This window comes from Amphibalanus amphitrite, unplaced genomic scaffold (assembly GCF_019059575.1).
Source record: "Amphibalanus amphitrite isolate SeventyFive unplaced genomic scaffold, NRLGWU_Aamphi_draft 001653F_arrow, whole genome shotgun sequence".
NCBI classification, from domain to species: domain Eukaryota; kingdom Metazoa; phylum Arthropoda; class Thecostraca; order Balanomorpha; family Balanidae; genus Amphibalanus; species Amphibalanus amphitrite.
In genome coordinates, this window is record NW_024883146.1 from 23,103 (window position 1) to 40,880 (window position 17,778).

The following is a 17,778-nucleotide window of genomic DNA, read 5'->3' on the forward strand; positions in this document are numbered from 1 at the left end:
CCTCGACCCTGAACCGATCCCATTTGCGAGCTCCGATGGGGTTTCGAATAAGCTGCTCGGAGGCACTTTCCAGCACGAGGGCAATCAATCAAGCACACAACTACGGCAGGTGTTCTTGATGAACGATCGTAGAGAATCGCTAATCTGATCTCTCAGCGCTGAGTCGGAGCGCTCGGTAACTGATGGACTCGCCTGTTGGATCGACGGCTGAATCGGCTTCACTTTGTTTGGTTGGATGAGCTGCCAGCTGAAGTTATTGCAAAATGGAAACACAGTGTTGAAGCCTCCTGCGGGGAGCTGAAGCTATGTTGCAGCTTGGGTTATCAGGAGCTGCTGTTTCCTGGAGAAGTTAATTGCGATGCAGACCTATCGTGTTTGATTTTTGCTAGTTAAGAACTCTATAGCCAAAATGAGGCACAGCAAAATTATCAATATTTGTAGACATTTGGAAATTAACGCAAATTTAGGACGTTCTCGGCTGAAGCCTAAGCCTGCTAATGCTTACATCTATTAAAAAATTGAATGAGCTATTAACTTGTTTGTATTTTTTGTTGACTCTGGAAATACTGCAAATTTGTACTCTGTCATATTTTCATTTGCAATTTCTTGCCAATGAAGGCACGCAAATTTTGAAGCTTCCCAGTGGAGGCGTGCTTTCCATCTTCGCATGCTAGAATTTAGCAAATCGGCGCGTGAATTTCTTCATACTAATATTTTTCAACAATATCTTTTTCCACAACGGGTAAATTGGAAGTGTTGTTACGTTAAATTCCGTTGTGTATCGAATAAAAATTGTTTAACGCCGTTTCCTATTAAAATCAGCAAGTATGAGTAAGACAATGAAAGCTCTGCAATTCAACCGTCCCACGAAGACGCTCAAATTGAAGGAGATTCCCATTCCGAAGGTAGAAAAAGGTGACGATGTCCTTGTCAAGGTGGTCTACTGCGGTATTTGCGGTACTGATTTGCACGCTATCAAGGCCAACTATCCAACTGCCGAGCATGACGTCACTCTTGGCCACGAGATATGCGGAGTGGTGTCTGAAATTGGAGCCGATGTGAAGACACTCAAAGTTGGAGACAAAGTCACGGTGGATCCGTACCGCGGCTGCTACAAGTGTCGCTACTGCGCCGGTGGAAATCCGCAGTACTGCCTCCACGAGGGGCCCAAGAACGCGCTGGGATTTTTCCGTGATGGCGGCTGGGCAGAGTACTGCCTGGCACCTGCTCAGCAGGTGCACGTGGTGCCCGAATCGATGGGTCTCGGTCTGGACCTGGCCTGTCTGGTGGAGACTCTCTCCACCATCCAGCACGGCGTCGACCGCATCGGCATGGTGCCGCACGACGCCAACGTTCTCATCATCGGCGCCGGCATCATCGGTATCTTGTACGCCTGCATCTTCCACCTGCACGGCCACAAGAACGTCATCATCTCAGAGCCTTCAAACGAGCGCAGGGCGCGCATCGACGTGCTCGAGCTGGGCTACAAGGCGATGGCACCCGACCAGACCCGCGAGATGATGGCCAAGGCGGCGGAAAACCTGGACGCCTACGGCCTGGACTACGTGGTCGACTGTTCCGGCTACGCGCCCGCAGTCGAGGAGGCGTTCCAGTGGCTCAGAAAGGGCGGACGTCTCTGCATTTTCGGTGTTGCCCCACCAACGGCCAGAATTAGCATCGCGCCAAATCAAATGTTCCACAAAGAACTGATGATTCTCGGTACTCTGACCAATCCGTTCTGTTATCCTAAGGCTACCGCGCTGACGGCTGCGATGGGGGCGCGCTATCTCGCGTACGATAAGCTGGCTATTCAGACGTTCGATCTGAAAGACTACGAAAAAGCTCTCAGCTCGTTGGCAAGTGGTGTCATCTCCAAGGCTGTCTTCAAGTTTTCGGAGTGATCTTGTTCGGATTTCGGAAAATACACTTTTGGTCAATATCGCTGTTTCTTTTTACGTTTACTGCATGGAAAATGCAAATATAAATGCATATACCTAATATTTAAGTTTCATTTTAAGCTAGTGGATCAGCTAAATTAATTGTTCTCGCAAAATTTTCAAAAATGTTTAGATAAAGCATTTCGAGCTGATCAGAAATATCCAACAGAAGCTACTTCACTAAGCTACCTGGCTAATAACTATTGCAGGTAAGTGTAATGATAAGACACTAATTAGGTACCTTAGAGACAAAATTGTTTGCATTCGATTATCATCTATTTCGACGAGATAAATGTGTTTGGCGGTGGTCATACAAACGAAATAACGCCAAATTAGATGAGCTGAACAGGACGGACCTCATCGCTCTATTTGTTTTTCAACCGATGAAATCCGAAACTCATTTTTGGACGTACCATTTTCCCCAAGTTGAGGCACAGCCTTTAGACGATCTCGGACTTGGCAGTCTCGGCCGTCTGGCGGTCCCAGCTGCGCCATCTGTAATTAGACGTCAGTTAATCTCCGCTGATAGTCAATCATGCCGCGACTGATGAAGACTGGAGCCGTTCAGAGCTGGCCCAATCGAACCAGTCATCACTGGAGCCCCGTGGTGCTGTACCACAGCTCGTTTTAGAGACGGATGAACCAAGTGCTCGATGGGGACCGGCTGGTCGGAGGATAAATCTCTCGCGTTTTCCTTGCGAACAGAAGCCCTAAAGTCCATACTGCATATAGTCGCATCGGCTGCTTCCCTTCGTCACCGTAGAAGGTGGGCTGCCGGACTGCGGCAGAAAATGTCCACATCGGCTCTCTCCATAGTTACCTTGGGCAGCTAGACGCTGGTGAACTGTGTGTAATGTGGACCGTACTACTCGGCGTCGAGCCGGTCTATGGTCCGGGAGCCTTCTCCATGGGAAGAAATGCATTTCTTCGATTCGAAGGGTGTAAAGCGGCTAACCGAACCTTCGCTTTGTGTCTTTTTTTAAGTGGCCTCAACTTACCTTAATAGCCTCGCGAGGAGGGCGGCGGCCTAACTACGCAGCGCAAAAGAAACCGGCCGTCCTAACTCCTAACTAAGACCGTCGGCCACTTTTATTGCAAGGCAACATGGGAAAACTCATACCTATCCATGTACTATGCCATGAATATGGGGGAAAACTCATGAGTTAACGTTATGTTTTGGAATTTCGAAAGATATGTATGCATTAGTTAGGTACGTTACGCACAAATGACAGTGAAACTTACCGTTGAATTGATGTTTTGTGGAGGCAGGGAGGGTCACAGTTCGCTTTGTGTCACCGACATACTTCATGCTCATTTAGTTCCCAACGGTTTACTTCAGCAATCAGCTCCTCTCTCTCTCTCTCTCTCTCTCTCTCTCTCTCTCTCTCTCTCTCTCTCTCTCTCTCTCTCTCTCTCTCTCCCTCCCTCCCTCCCTTCCTCTCCCTCTCCTTCACCCTCCCTCTACACATCTCTCTCCCTCCCTCTCCCTCCCTCTCTCTCCCTGCCCCTCTCTATCCGGCGCGTGACCACTCGGCCGTCGTTGAGAGCGGCCAATGGCAGGGTCGATGGGTGGCCAGTGTTGCCAGACGAGCCGACACCGGCTATTGATCTGGCAACACGACCGTGTCGCTGGAGCACAGCTCCTGCCCTGTGCTCCAGCGACGGGGCAAGAACCGAGAAGTGGTGGACCGATAAGTGGTCCGTCGTGGTCCGATATGGTCCTCTTTGGTCCCGGTTGGACTGTGGGATGGTCCGTCCGGGTCCCAGGACAGTCATTGGTCATAGTGTGTCGGTTGTGTTCTCATGGGGAATAGGAATCTGACTGAGAGCAGAGCGGGAGGGAATTGTGGAGAGAGGTGAGGAGGAGGGGAGAGAGAGAGAGAGAGAGAGAGAGAGAGAGAGAGAGAGAGAGAGAGAGAGAGAGAGAGAGAGAGGGATGAGGGACTTAACCCGCGCCCACTGCACTGGAGAGGGGGCTATTCATAGCCCCCCTCCCGTTTTTCTGCAATAACTTCCAAACCGCTTGACATATCAACGCCAAACTTTCAGTACCTTCGGCTGCATCAATTTCACACCTTGTGTCAAAATATGAACTTCGTAGCTACGATAGGTCGGCCGGAAATGACGTCATAGTGACGTCATGTTCGGCCGATTTCGACGCATAACATTGAACCACGGCAATCGCTCCCATAAATAAGTGAACCCTCCACACGCGGAAGTGCATATTTGGACCCCTCACGGCATTGTGCGGGCACCCCACTAACTGGCCCCTGATGGTGTACCATGTATTAGAAGATGTTTGGAACACCGGAAACTTCTCCGGACATTGGTTCCGTTTACAGAGAGCTATCGTGGCTGCCTGAGAGAACGTGCGATGATCCCGAGCTGAATGTGGCCTGTCTTGTGTCTTGACGGACATATGCATTATGCATGGAAATGTAGGTACAAACCGTAGTTGCGGCGCCCGCCACGGGTGGCGCTGGCACGGCGAGCGGCGGTGACCCGACCGCTCGCCGGGTCAGTCTGGGCGCGTGCTCCGCCGAGTCACGTCCGCAGTGAGCAGTGAGTAGTCGCCGGTATTCGAGGCGGCTACGAGCCAATCCGTGCGGATGGCGGAAGTGGAGGAGCTCAAGTGTCAGGTGGCCTCTGTCACAGAGAGGTTTGACCGGCTCGAGGGTCTCGTCGAGAAGATCTCGAAACAGCTAAGTGCTTCTCAGTGCACAGAGCAAAGCGATAAAGACGACAATGTCGGTCGTCGACAGGTCGTCCCTGACGAGCAGCAGCATCAAGTGATGCCAAGTGCCGTGCTGGGTTCATTCAGCGAAGTGCAGGCCGAATTTCGGGCCATTCGCGACAGCGTCGCCAAGGTGAAGCTACCGCCAGACCTGTTGGTTGGCGACAGTCGTGCGGGCATCAGCAGGGCAGACCTGCCGAGATTCAACATCATACAGAAGTCGGCGCGCTATCAGGAGAGTGGAGACGGTACTCAAGCTCCTGACCGCCTGCGATCCGGAGGACGCGGCGCTCAACCAGGTATCGGCTGTCAGCCTGGCACACCTGCGTTACCTGCAGGAGGAGTACACGCAACTTCTGGTATCAGCCCAGTTCGACGACGGGACGGCAAAGCTGTTTTCTACGCTACAGCAAAATCCGGCAGCTTTCACGCCGAACTCCCTCGAGAACCTCGAGAAAGGGTACAAACCTCAAGGCGAGACCTATACAAGTCTCGCGGGTTTTAGCGGCAGGTTTTGCACCTACGAAATTTAGTATACAGGCTATATCTTCGTCGTCTTAAGCTGTTAAGTGTTGAAGATGCGATCGATTTGTTCGTTCACAAGCCGGCCATGATCGTATAAAATGGCTTCATCGTAGATCGATTAGTTTCTGAGATATTACCGGAAATGTAAAAGTGCAAAACCTACCGCTTAGTCTCGCGAGAGCCGTACCTACGCACCTATTGTCCGGTAGGTGCCCACAGCTCACCGGCAACCGTATGGCTCCAGGCTCCTGTCTGCACCCACGGAGTGATCATTGTAGGGTGGATGTGTCCTTTACTTAGGACGTATTATGTTATAAACAGTGACGAGTCAATCAGCCTTAGCTGTAGAAAATTACTTACCACTTTACTGACTGGGATGCCGGAATGCCAGTTTATCCCGACCACAGCGACACCTATTGTACCGTAACAGCGCCTCTGTTGGGTACTTTTGAAAACATCTTTTACCACCTGGTGCTTGTGTATGTAGGGCTGTGATTTGGGCAGTATGTAAATGATCACATGATGAAGAAGTTTACTTTAAACTTGAACTACAAAAAAAGTTCCCTTCCACAATGCCAAGGTAATATTCTGACCTCCCCTGTAGTTGTACCTGGACTCGCCTCTGCAAATTCTGCCGTCCAATGCACGCGATACTAGCACCGCTACTGCCGCGCTGTTTACCTGCGTAGCCAGCTGACTGCGCCTCTCGCGCGCCACACGAGATCGACGCGCGCGGGAGACAGGAATAACTGTTGTTTTGTTTACGTTGAATAAGTGTTGAATTTCGCTTTCGCTGCCGTGTCAGAGTGAAATCGCATCTCGGTGATCCAGCGGCGGTGCTTGAATGCGAATTTCCTCATCCAGTGTCACGATTTATCAGTGTTTTAGTGGTGGAATAGACTCCCACGTGGAGCGCTGGCGCCATTCGTAGGCAGAAGCCGAGTTTCCACGAATTTGGCGGTTGTCTGGAAGGACACGGGAAGACGGCACTTTTTGGAGTCGGTTATCGATTCATCGACAGGTTAGTCCTGAACCGCTTGTTTCTTCCTCCCCCGATAGAGCTCCGCCGGCCGCTGGCGTCCTTGGGGACGGGGGGGGGGGGTAGGGGTGGTGGTTGACGTGGTATCGGTCAAGGCCCTAAATACATTTAGCATTTAGACCAGGTCGGGTCAGGTCAGGTCAGGTCAATCGGAAAGGGTTGTGATGGGCATTCGTAGTACGTGTCAACCGCCTCTGACAGCTTCGTAACATGTTACGAAGGCACCAAAACTACTTCGTAAATGTTCAAATGGTTGCTAAATTCGAATTCTGCTCCAAAAACTAGCCTAGAAACATGTACAACTCGAAAAAGTGAACCGAGGTCACCAAAGGTCAATGAACTGACCTGACCTTCAGCCTTCAGGTGACCTTGACATCCACCCTAATGAATGGAAGTGACATCAAATCACATATTTGAATTTTGAACGCTTGAAACCACGAAAAAAACGCAAACGCGCGGCTAATGCGAGCCGACATACGCGGAATCGCGATTCCGGCCAAACATGGTCTATGGGTTACAGGTCAGAGGTCATTTGGGTCAGGGTCATGAAATTTGCAGGGTAGGTGTAAAATTGATGAACGCGAGGGTACTGAAAGTTTCGTCGCGATTGGCTGCTTTTACGCGAGTTATTTGCGAAAAACCTTTGAGGGGGGGGGGGGGTTGCATCAACCCCTGTGCCAGTGAGGGTTTAAAGTGGCCATGGTAATGCTCATATCAGACTTATTAGTGCGATACTGATGTCTACCATGTAATCACTTTGAAGTCTGAAGTGTCTGGGTAACCGCCAAATTGCATATTCCGTTGCCGCCACAGCACCTACCTACAGTCATTCTCTGTACGAGAAGTCGACGGGCGCTCACAAGACACAACACTGCAGCCTGGCTTGGCGTTCCTTACGGCTTCTGGTATCCCTGCAAGCTGGTGGGATTGTCCCCAAGATACCTATGATGTTGTCCCTCTACGAGTATACTGGCACCCCGCGGCCTTTGGCTAGCGATGGCCGATCGGCGCTGCTAAGTGTGCGCCCCCGGCCAGTGGACTCAACAGTCTGCATGTCCATCAAGTTAGCGTCGTATTCGTATTCGTTTTCAGCGTCGAGTTCAAAACATCGCCAAACTATGCCAAACGATAGATCTTGACACGCTGATTCCAAAAATATCACTCATTTTTTCCTAGGTCAAATATTTTGACCTCTAGGGGCAAAAAACCACTCTGGCTATAAACAACAATAAGGTACTTCTTTATTTACCGTCCGATCGGGCTGAAACTTACACAAAACATGTGCCGCCACACAAGGATGCGTCACAATCAACAAAATCGCCGATCGAGGTCAAAGGTCAAGGTCATATTTGCGAAAAACCGTTATTTTTCGACGGGGTACCAAATAAAAACTTTATTTACCGTCCGATCGGGCTGAAACTTACACAAAACATGTGCCGCCACACCAAGGATGCGTCACAATCAACAAAATCGCCGATCGAGGTCAAAGGTCAAGGTCATATTTGCGAAAAACCGTTATTTTTCGACGGGGTACCAAATAAAAACTTTATTTACCGTCCGATCGGGCTGAAACTTACACAAAACATGTGCCGCCACACAAGGATGCGTCACAATCAACAAAGTCGCCGATCGAGGTCAAAGGTCAAGGTCATATTTGCGAAAAACCGTTATTTTTCGACGGGGTACCAAATAAAAACTTTATTTACCGTCCGATCGGGCTGAAACTTACACAAAACATGTGCCGCCACACAAGGGAGCGTCACAATCAACAAAATCGCCAATCGAGGTCAAAGGTCAAGGTCATATTTGCGAAAAACCGTTATTTTTCGACGGGGTACCAAATAAAAACTTTATTTACCGTCCGATCGGGCTGAAACTTACACAAAACATGTGCCGCCACACAAGGATGCGTCACAATCAACAAAATCGCCGATCGAGGTCAAAGGTCAAGGTCATATTTGCGAAAAACCGTTATTTTTCGACGGGGTACCAAATAAAAACTTTATTTACCGTCCGATCGGGCTGAAACGTACACAAAACATGTGCCGCCACACAAGGATGCGTCACAATCAACAAAATCGCCGATCGAGGTCAAAGGTCAAGGTCATATTTGCGAAAAACCGTTATTTTTTCGACGGGGTACCAAATAAAAACTTTATTTACCGTCCGATCGGGCTGAAACTTACACAAAACATGTGCCGCCACACAAGGATGCGTCACAATCAACAAAATCGCCGATCGAGGTCAAAGGTCAAGGTCATATTTGCGAAAAACCGTTATTTTTCGACGGGGTACCAAATAAAAACTTTATTTACCGTCCGATCGGGCTGAAACTTACACAAAACATGTGCCGCTACACAAGGATGCGTCACAATCAACAAAATCGCCGATCGAGGTCAAAGGTCAAGTTCATATTTGCGAAAAACCGTTATTTTTCGACGGGGTACCAAATAAAAACTTTATTTACCGTCCGATCGGGCTGAAACTTACACAAAACATGTGCCGCCACACAAGGATGCGTCACAATCAACAAAATCGCCGATCGAGGTCAAAGGTCAAGGTCATATTTGCGAAAAACCGTTATTTTTCGACGGGGTACCAAATAAAAACTTTATTTACCGTCCGATCGGGCTGAAACGTACACAAAACATGTGCCGCCACACAAGGATGCGTCACAATCAACAAAATCGCCGATCGAGGTCAAAGGTCAAGGTCATATTTGCGAAAAACCGTTATTTTTCGACGGGGTACCAAATAAAAACTTTATTTACCGTCCGATCGGGCTGAAACTTACACAAAACATGTGCCGCCACACAAGGATGCGTCACAATCAACAAAATCGCCGATCGAGGTCAAAGGTCAAGGTCATATTTGCGAAAAACCGTTATTTTTCGACGGGGTACCAAATAAAAACTTTATTTACCGTCCGATCGGGCTGAAACTTACATAAGACATGTGCCGCCACACAAGGATGCGTCACAATCAACAAAATCGCCGATCGAGGTCAAAGGTCAAGGTCATATTTGCGAAAAACCGTTATTTTTCGACGGGGTACCAAATAAAACTTTATTTACCGTCCGATCGGGCTGAAACTTACACAAAACATGTGCCGCCACACAAGGATGCGTCACAATTAACAAAATCGCCGATCGAGGTCAAAGGTCAAGGTCATATTTGCGAAAAACCGTTATTTTTCGACGGGGTACCAAATGAAAACTTTATTTACCGTCCGATCGGGCTGAAACTTACACAAAACATGTGCCGCCACACAAGGATGCGTCATAATCAACAAAATCGCCGATCGAGGTCAAAGGTCAAGGTCATATTTGCGAAAAACCGTTATTTTTCGACGGGGTACCAAATAAAAACTTTATTTACCGTCCGATCGGGCTGAAACTTACACAAAACATGTGCCGCCACACAAGGATGCGTCACAATCAACAAAATCGCCAATCGACGTCAAAGGTCAAGGTCATATTTGCGAAAAACCGTTATTTTTCGACGGGGTACCAAATAAAAACTTTATTTACCGTCCGATCGGGCTGAAACTTACACAAAACATGTGCCGCCACACAAGGATGCGTCACAATCAACAAAATCGCCGATCGAGGTCAAAGGTCAAGGTCATATTTGCGAAAAACCGTTATTTTTCGACGGGGTACCAAATAAAAACTTTATTTACCGTCCGATCGGGCTGAAACGTACACAAAACATGTGCCGCCACACAAGGATGCGTCACAATCAACAAAATCGCCGATCGAGGTCAAAGGTCAAGGTCATATTTGCGAAAAACCGTTATTTTTTAACGGGGTACCAAATAAAAACTTTATTTACCGTCCGATCGGGCTGAAACTTACACAAAACATGTGCCGCCACACAAGGATGCGTCACAATCAACAAAATCGCCGATCGAGGTCAAAGGTCAAGGTCATATTTGCGAAAAACCGTTATTTTTCGACGGGGTACCAAATAAAAACTTTATTTACCGTCCGATCGGGCTGAAACTTACACAAAACATGTGCCGTCACACAAGGATGCGTCACAATCAACAAAATCGCCGATCGAGGTCAAAGGTCAAGGTCATATTTGCGAGAAACCGTTATTTTTCGACGGGGTACCAAATAAAAACTTTATTTACCGTCCGATCGGGCTGAAACTTACACAAAACATGCGCCGCCACACAAGGATGCGTCACAATCAACAAAATCGCCGATCGAGGTCAAAGGTCAAGGTCATATTTGCGAGAAACCGTTATTTTTCGACGGGGTACCAAATAAAAACTTTATTTACCGTCCGATCGGGCTGAAACTTACACAAAACATGTGCCGTCACACAAGGATGCGTCACAATCAACAAAATCGTCGATCGAGGTCAAAGGTCAAGGTCATATTTGCGAGAAACCGTTATTTTTCGACGGGGTACCAAATAAAAACTTTATTTACCGTCCGATCGGGCTGAAACTTACACAAAACATGTGCCGCCACACAAGGATGCGTCACAATCAACAAAATCGCCGATCGAGGTCAAAGGTCAAGGTCATATTTGCGAAAAACCGTTATTTTTCGACGGGGTACCAAATAAAAACTTTATTTACCGTCCGATCTGGCTGAAACTTACACAAAACATGTGCCGCCACACAAGGATGCGTCACAATCAATAAAATCGCCGATCGAGGTCAAAGGTCAAGGTCATATTTGCGAAAAACCGTTATTTTTCGACGGGGTACCAAATAAAAACTTTATTTACCGTCCGATCGGGCTGAAACTTACACAAAACATGTGCCGCCACACAAGGATGCGTCACAATCAACAAAATCGCCGATCGAGGTCAAAGGTCAAGGTCATATTTGCGAAAAACCGTTATTTTTCGACGGGGTACCAAATAAAAACTTTATTTACCGTCCGATCGGGCTGAAACGTACATAAAACATGTGCCGCCACACAAGGATGCGTCACAATCAACAAAATCGCCGATCGAGGTCAAAGGTCAAGGTCATATTTGCGAAAAACCGTTATTTTTCGACGGGGTACCAAATAAAAACTTTATTTACCGTCCGATCGGGCTGAAACTTACACAAAACATGTGCCGCCACACAAGGATGCGTCGCAATCAACAAAATCGCCGATCGAGGTCAAAGGTCAAGGTCATATTTGCGAAAAACCGTTATTTTTCGACGGGGTACCAAATAAAAACTTTATTTACCGTCCGATCGGGCTGAAACTTACACAAAACATGTGCCGCCACACAAGGATGCGTCACAATCAACAAAATCGCCGATCGAGGTCAAAGGTCAAGGTCATATTTGCGAAAAACCGTTATTTTTCGACGGGGTACCAAATAAAAACTTTATTTACGGTCCGATCGGGCTGAAACTTACACAAAACATGTGCCGCCACACAAGGATGCGTCACAATCAACAAAATCGCCGATCGAGGTCAAAGGTCAAGGTCATATTTGCGAAAAACCGTTATTTTTCGACGGGGTACCAAATAAAAACTTTATTTACCGTCCGATCGGGCTGAAACTTACACAAAACATGTGCCGCCACACAAGGATGCGTCACAATCAACAAAATTGCCGATCGAGGTCAAAGGTCAAGGTCATATTTGCGAAAAACCGTTATTTTTCGACGGGGTACCAAATAAAAACTTTATTTACCGTCCGATCGGGCTGAAACGTACACAAAACATGTGCCGCCACACAAGGATGCGTCACAATCAACAAAATCGCCGATCGAGGTCAAAGGTCAAGGTCATATTTGCGAAAAACCGTTATTTTTCGACGGGGTACCAAATAAAAACTTTATTTACCGTCCGATCGGGCTGAAACTTACACAAAACATGTGCCGCCACACAAGGATGCGTCACAATCAACAAAATTGCCGATCGAGGTCAAAGGTCAAGGTCATATTTGCGAAAAACCGTTATTTTTCGACGGGGTACCGAATAAAAACTTTATTTACCGTCCGATCGGGCTGAAACTTACACAAAACATGTGCCGCCACACAAGGATGCGTCACAATCAACAAAGTCGCCGATCGAGGTCAAAGGTCAAGGTCATATTTGCAAAAAACCGTTATTTTTCGACGGGGTACCAAATAAAAACTTTATTTACCGTCCGATCGGGCTGAAACTTACACAAATAATGTGCCGCCACACAAGGATGCGTCACAATCAACAAAATCGCCGATCGAGGTCAAAGGTCAAGGTCATATTTGCGAAAAACCGTTATTTTTCGACGGGGTACCAAATAAAAACTTTATTTACCGTCCGATCGGGCTGAAACTTACACAAAACATGTGCCGCCACACAAGGATGAGTCACAATTAACAAAATCACCGACCGAGGTCAAAGGTCAAGGTCATATTTGCGAAAAACCGTTAAAGTAACCGAAAAATAACGGTTTTTCGCAAATATGACCTTGACCTTTGACCTCGATCGACGATTTTGTTGATTGTGACGCATCCTTGTGTGGCGGCACATGTTTTGTGTAAGTTTCAGCCCGATCGGACGGTAAATAAAGTTTTTATTTGGTACCCCGTCGAAAAATAACGGTTTCTCGCAAATATGACCTTGACCTTTGACCTCGATCGACGATTTTGTTGATTGTGACGCATCCTTGTGTGGCGGCACATGTTTTGTGTAAGTTTCAGCCCGATCGGACCGTAAATAAAGTTTTTATTTGGTACCCCGTCGAAAAATAACGGTTTCTCGCAAATATGACCTTGACCTTTGACCTCGATCGGCGATTTTGTTGATTGTGACGCATCCTTGTGTGGCGGCGCATGTTTTGTGTAAGTTTCAGCCCGATCGGACGGTAAATAAAGTTTTTATTTGGTACCCCGTCGAAAAATAACGGTTTTTCGCAAATATGACCTTGACCTTTGACCTCGATCGGCGATTTTGTTGATTGTGACGCATCCTTGTGTGACGGCACATGTTTTGTGTAAGTTTCAGCCCGATCGGACGGTAAATAAAGTTTTTATTTGGTACCCCGTCGAAAAATAACGGTTTTTCGCAAATATGACCTTGACCTTTGACCTCGATCGGCGATTTTGTTGATTGTGACGCATCCTTGTGTGGCGGCACATGTTTTGTGTAAGTTTCAGCCCGATCGGACGGTAAATAAAGTTTTTATTTGGTACCCCGTCGAAAAATAACGGTTTTTCGCAAATATGACCTTGACCTTTGACCTCGATCGGCGATTTTGTTGATTGCGACGCATCCTTGTGTGGCGGCACATGTTTTGTGTAAGTTTCAGCCCGATCGGACGGTAAATAAAGTTTTTATTTGGTACCCCGTCGAAAAATAACGGTTTTTCGCAAATATGACCTTGACCTTTGACCTCGATCGGCGATTTTGTTGATTGCGACGCATCCTTGTGTGGCGGCACATGTTTTGTGTAAGTTTCAGCCCGATCGGACGGTAAATAAAGTTTTTATTTGGTACCCCGTCGAAAAATAACGGGTTTTCGCAAATATGACCTTGACCTTTGACGTCGATTGGCGATTTTGTTGATTGTGACGCATCCTTGTGTGGCGGCACATGTTTTGTGTAAGTTTCAGCCCGATCGGACGGTAAATAAAGTTTTTATTTGGTACCCCGTCGAAAAATAACGGTTTTTTCGCAAATATGACCTTGACCTTTGACCTCGATCGGCGATTTTGTTGATTGTGACGCATCCTTGTGTGGCGGCACATGTTTTGTGTAAGTTTCAGCCCGATCGGACGGTAAATAAAGTTTTTATTTGGTACCCCGTCGAAAAATAACGGTTTTTCGCAAATATGACCTTGACCTTTGACCTCGATCGGCGATTTTGTTGATTGTGACGCATCCTTGTGTGGCGGCACATGTTTTGTGTAAGTTTCAGCCCGATCGGACGGTAAATAAAGTTTTTATTTGGTACCCCGTCGAAAAATAACGGTTTTTCGCAAATATGACCTTGACCTTTGACCTCGATCGGCGATTTTGTTGATTGTGACGCATCCTTGTGTGGCGGTACATGTTTTGTGTAAGTTTCAGCCCGATCGGACGGTAAATAAAGTTTTTATTTGGTACCCCGTCGAAAAATAACGGTTTTTCGCAAATATGACCTTGACCTTTGACCTCGATCGGCGATTTTGTTGATTGTGACGCATCCTTGTGTGGCGGCACATGTTTTATGTAAGTTTCAGCCCGATCGGACGGTAAATAAAGTTTTTATTTGGTACCCCGTCGAAAAATAACGGTTTTTCGCAAATATGACCTTGACCTTTGACCTCGATCGGCGATTTTGTTGATTGTGACGCATCCTTGTGTGGCGGCACATGTTTTGTGTAAGTTTCAGCCCGATCGGACGGTAAATAAAGTTTTTATTTGGTACCCCGTCGAAAAATAACGGTTTTTCGCAAATGTGACCTTGACCTTTGACCTCGATCGACGATTTTGTTGATTGTGACGCATCCTTGTGTGGCGGCACATGTTTTGTGTAAGTTTCAGCCCCATCGGACGGTAAATAAAGTTTTTATTTGGTACCCCGTCGAAAAATAACGGTTTCTCGCAAATATGACCTTGACCTTTGACCTCGATCGACGATTTTGTTGATTGTGACGCATCTTTGTGTGGCGGCACATGTTTTGTGTAAGTTTCAGCCCGATCGGACGGTAAATAAAGTTTGTATTTGGTACCCCGTCGAAAAATAACGGTTTCTCGCAAATATGACCTTGACCTTTGACCTCGATCGACGATTTTGTTGATTGTGACGCATCCTTGTGTGGCGGCACATGTTTTGTGTAAGTTTTAGCCCGATCGGACGGTAAATAAAGTTTTTATTTGGTACCCCGTCGAAAAATAACGGTTTCTCGCAAATATGACCTTGACCTTTGACCTCGATCGGCGATTTTGTTGATTGTGACGCATCCTTGTGTGGCGGCACATGTTTTGTGTAAGTTTCAGCCCGATCGGACGGTAAATAAAGTTTTTATTTGGTACCCCGTCGAAAAATAACGGTTTTTCGCAAATGTGACCTTGACCTTTGACCTCGATCGACGATTTTGTTGATTGTGACGCATCCTTGTGTGGCGGCACATGTTTTGTGTAAGTTTCAGTCCCATCGGACGGTAAATAAAGTTTTTATTTGGTACCCCGTCGAAAAATAACGGTTTCTCGCAAATATGACCTTGACCTTTGACCTCGATCGACGATTTTGTTGATTGTGACGCATCCTTGTGTGGCGGCACATGTTTTGTGTAAGTTTCAGCCCGATCGGACGGTAAATAAAGTTTGTATTTGGTACCCCGTCGAAAAATAACGGTTTCTCGCAAATATGACTTTGACCTTTGACCTCGATCGACGATTTTGTTGATTGTGACGCATCCTTGTGTGGCGGCACATGTTTTGTGTAAGTTTCAGCCCGATCGGACGGTAAATAAAGTTTTTATTTGGTACCCCGTCGAAAAATAACGGTTTTCCGCAATTATGACCTTGACCTTTGACCTCGATCGGCGATTTTGTTGATTGTGACGCATCCTTGTGTGGCGGCACATGTTTTGTGTAAGTTTCAGCCCGATCGGACGGTAAATAAAGTTTTTATTTGGTACCCCGTCGAAAAATAACGGTTTTTTCGCAAATATGACCTTGACCTTTGACCTCGATCGGCGATTTTGTTGATTGTGACGCATCCTTGTGTGGCGGCACATGTTTTGTGTAAGTTTCAGCCCGATCGGACGGTAAATAAAGTTTTTATTTGGTACCCCGTCGAAAAATAACGGTTTCTCGCAAATATGACCTTGACCTTTGACCTCGATCGGCGATTTTGTTGATTGTGACGCATCCTTGTGTGGCGGCACATGTTTTGTGTAAGTTTCAGCCCGATCGGACGGTAAATAAAGTTTTTATTTGGTACCCCGTCGAAAAATAACGGTTTTTCGCAAATATGACCTTGACCTTTGACCTCGATCGGCAATTTCGTTGATTGTGACGCATCCTTGTGTGGCGGCACATGTTTTGTGTAAGTTTCAGCCCGATCGGACGGTAAATAAAGTTTTTATTTGGTACCCCGTCGAAAAATAACGGTTTTTCGCAAATATGACCTTGACCTTTGACCTCGATCGGTGATTTTGTTGATTGTGACGCATCCTTGTGTGGCGGTACATGTTTTGTGTAAGTTTCAGCCCGATCGGACGGTAAATAAAGTTTTTATTTGGTACCCCGTCGAAAAATAACGGTTTTTCGCAAATATGACCTTGACCTTTGACCTCGATCGGCGATTTTGTTGATTGTGACGCATCCTTGTGTGGCGGCACATGTTTTATGTAAGTTTCAGCCCGATCGGACGGTAAATAAAGTTTTTATTTGGTACCCCGTCGAAAAATAACGGTTTTTCGCAAATATGACCTTGACCTTTGACCTCGATCGGCGATTTTGTTGATTGTGACGCATCCTTGTGTGGCGGCACATGTTTTGTGTAAGTTTCAGCCCGATCGGACGGTAAATAAAGTTTTTATTTGGTACCCCGTCGAAAAATAACGGTTTTTCGCAAATATGACCTTGACCTTTGACCTCGATCGGCGATTTTGTTGATTGTGACGCATCCTTGTGTGGCGGCACATGTTTTGTGTAAGTTTCAGCCCGATCGGACGGTAAATAAAGAAGTACCTTATTGTTGTTTATAGCCAGAGAGGTTTTTTGCCCCTAGAGGTCAAAATATTTGACCTAGGAAAAAATGAGTGATATTTTTGGAATCAGCGTGTCAAGATCTATCGTTTGGCATAGTTTGGCGATGTTTTGAACTCGACGCTGAAAACGAATACGAATACGACGCTAACTTGATGGACATACAGTCTGCTAGAGCTTATTCTGACTGTACCCCTGGTACAGTCTGCTAGAGCTTATTCTGAGCTTCCTTTCCTTCCAATCCATCGAATGAGATGGGACTGGCCAAAGGCTTTAGTTCCAACTTCCAATATGGTCATAAATAAATAAATAAATAAATAGTTGCACACAGAGGGAACTTGGAGAAGTCCCTAACCTGAGTAGGTCAGGCCAAAGTTCACCTCTCCGCTTTTTGCTGAAGATTATTTTCCAGTTTTTCCCAGGGTCAACAAAGTTTTTGCTATGAAGTCGTGAATTGTCCCCTCGAACATAGTGGGGCCAGGCCACCAGACTTTCAAAAGTACTTTCAAGAGTCCGACATTTATTTAGCAGAGCTTGCTCCGCCGTCGATTTTTTGCCTGGATGGTACTGCCACCTAGCGTCGAGACGCGTAACCCTTAGTACGAATTGGGCTGTGAAGGTGGCATATTAGGAGATGGTGAAGCGTAACCAGGATTCATGGCTTCTAATTTCATGGATGCAGGATATCTCTTGTCTCTGCATTCGCAATGCCAACGAACCGATTGCAGGTCTGCTGGAAAGTATTGTCACAATTACCTTGCCGAGATGGAGCAAATTCCGATTTCGTGGATGAGATGGAAATTTGGAATTCAAGGAGAAACTGAGAAGGAAAAAATGCATGGAATTAACATTGAGTTCAATCCCGTTTCCCTATTTCGTATACGCCCCTTT

General features: G+C 46.4%; 2 protein-coding genes across 2 annotated transcripts in view; both read left to right on the plus strand.

Moving 5' to 3' along the window:
* The first annotated feature begins 839 nt into the window (after nt 1-839).
* Nucleotides 840-1,901, plus strand: LOC122374409 (D-arabinitol dehydrogenase 1-like). The gene has a single exon (XM_043353138.1). It carries the CDS (start codon nt 840-842, stop codon nt 1,899-1,901), a length of 1,062 nt encoding a protein of 353 aa, XP_043209073.1.
* Nucleotides 1,902-5,926: 4,025 nt separating this feature from the next.
* The window catches only part of LOC122374413 (RNA binding protein fox-1 homolog 2-like), an 81,046-nt gene continuing 69,194 nt past the window's right edge, over nt 5,927-17,778 (plus strand). Inside the window, exon 1 of the mRNA XM_043353145.1 lies at nt 5,927-6,217. The gene's annotated coding sequence lies outside the window, so the exon portion shown is untranslated. The remainder of the gene's footprint in view (nt 6,218-17,778) is intronic.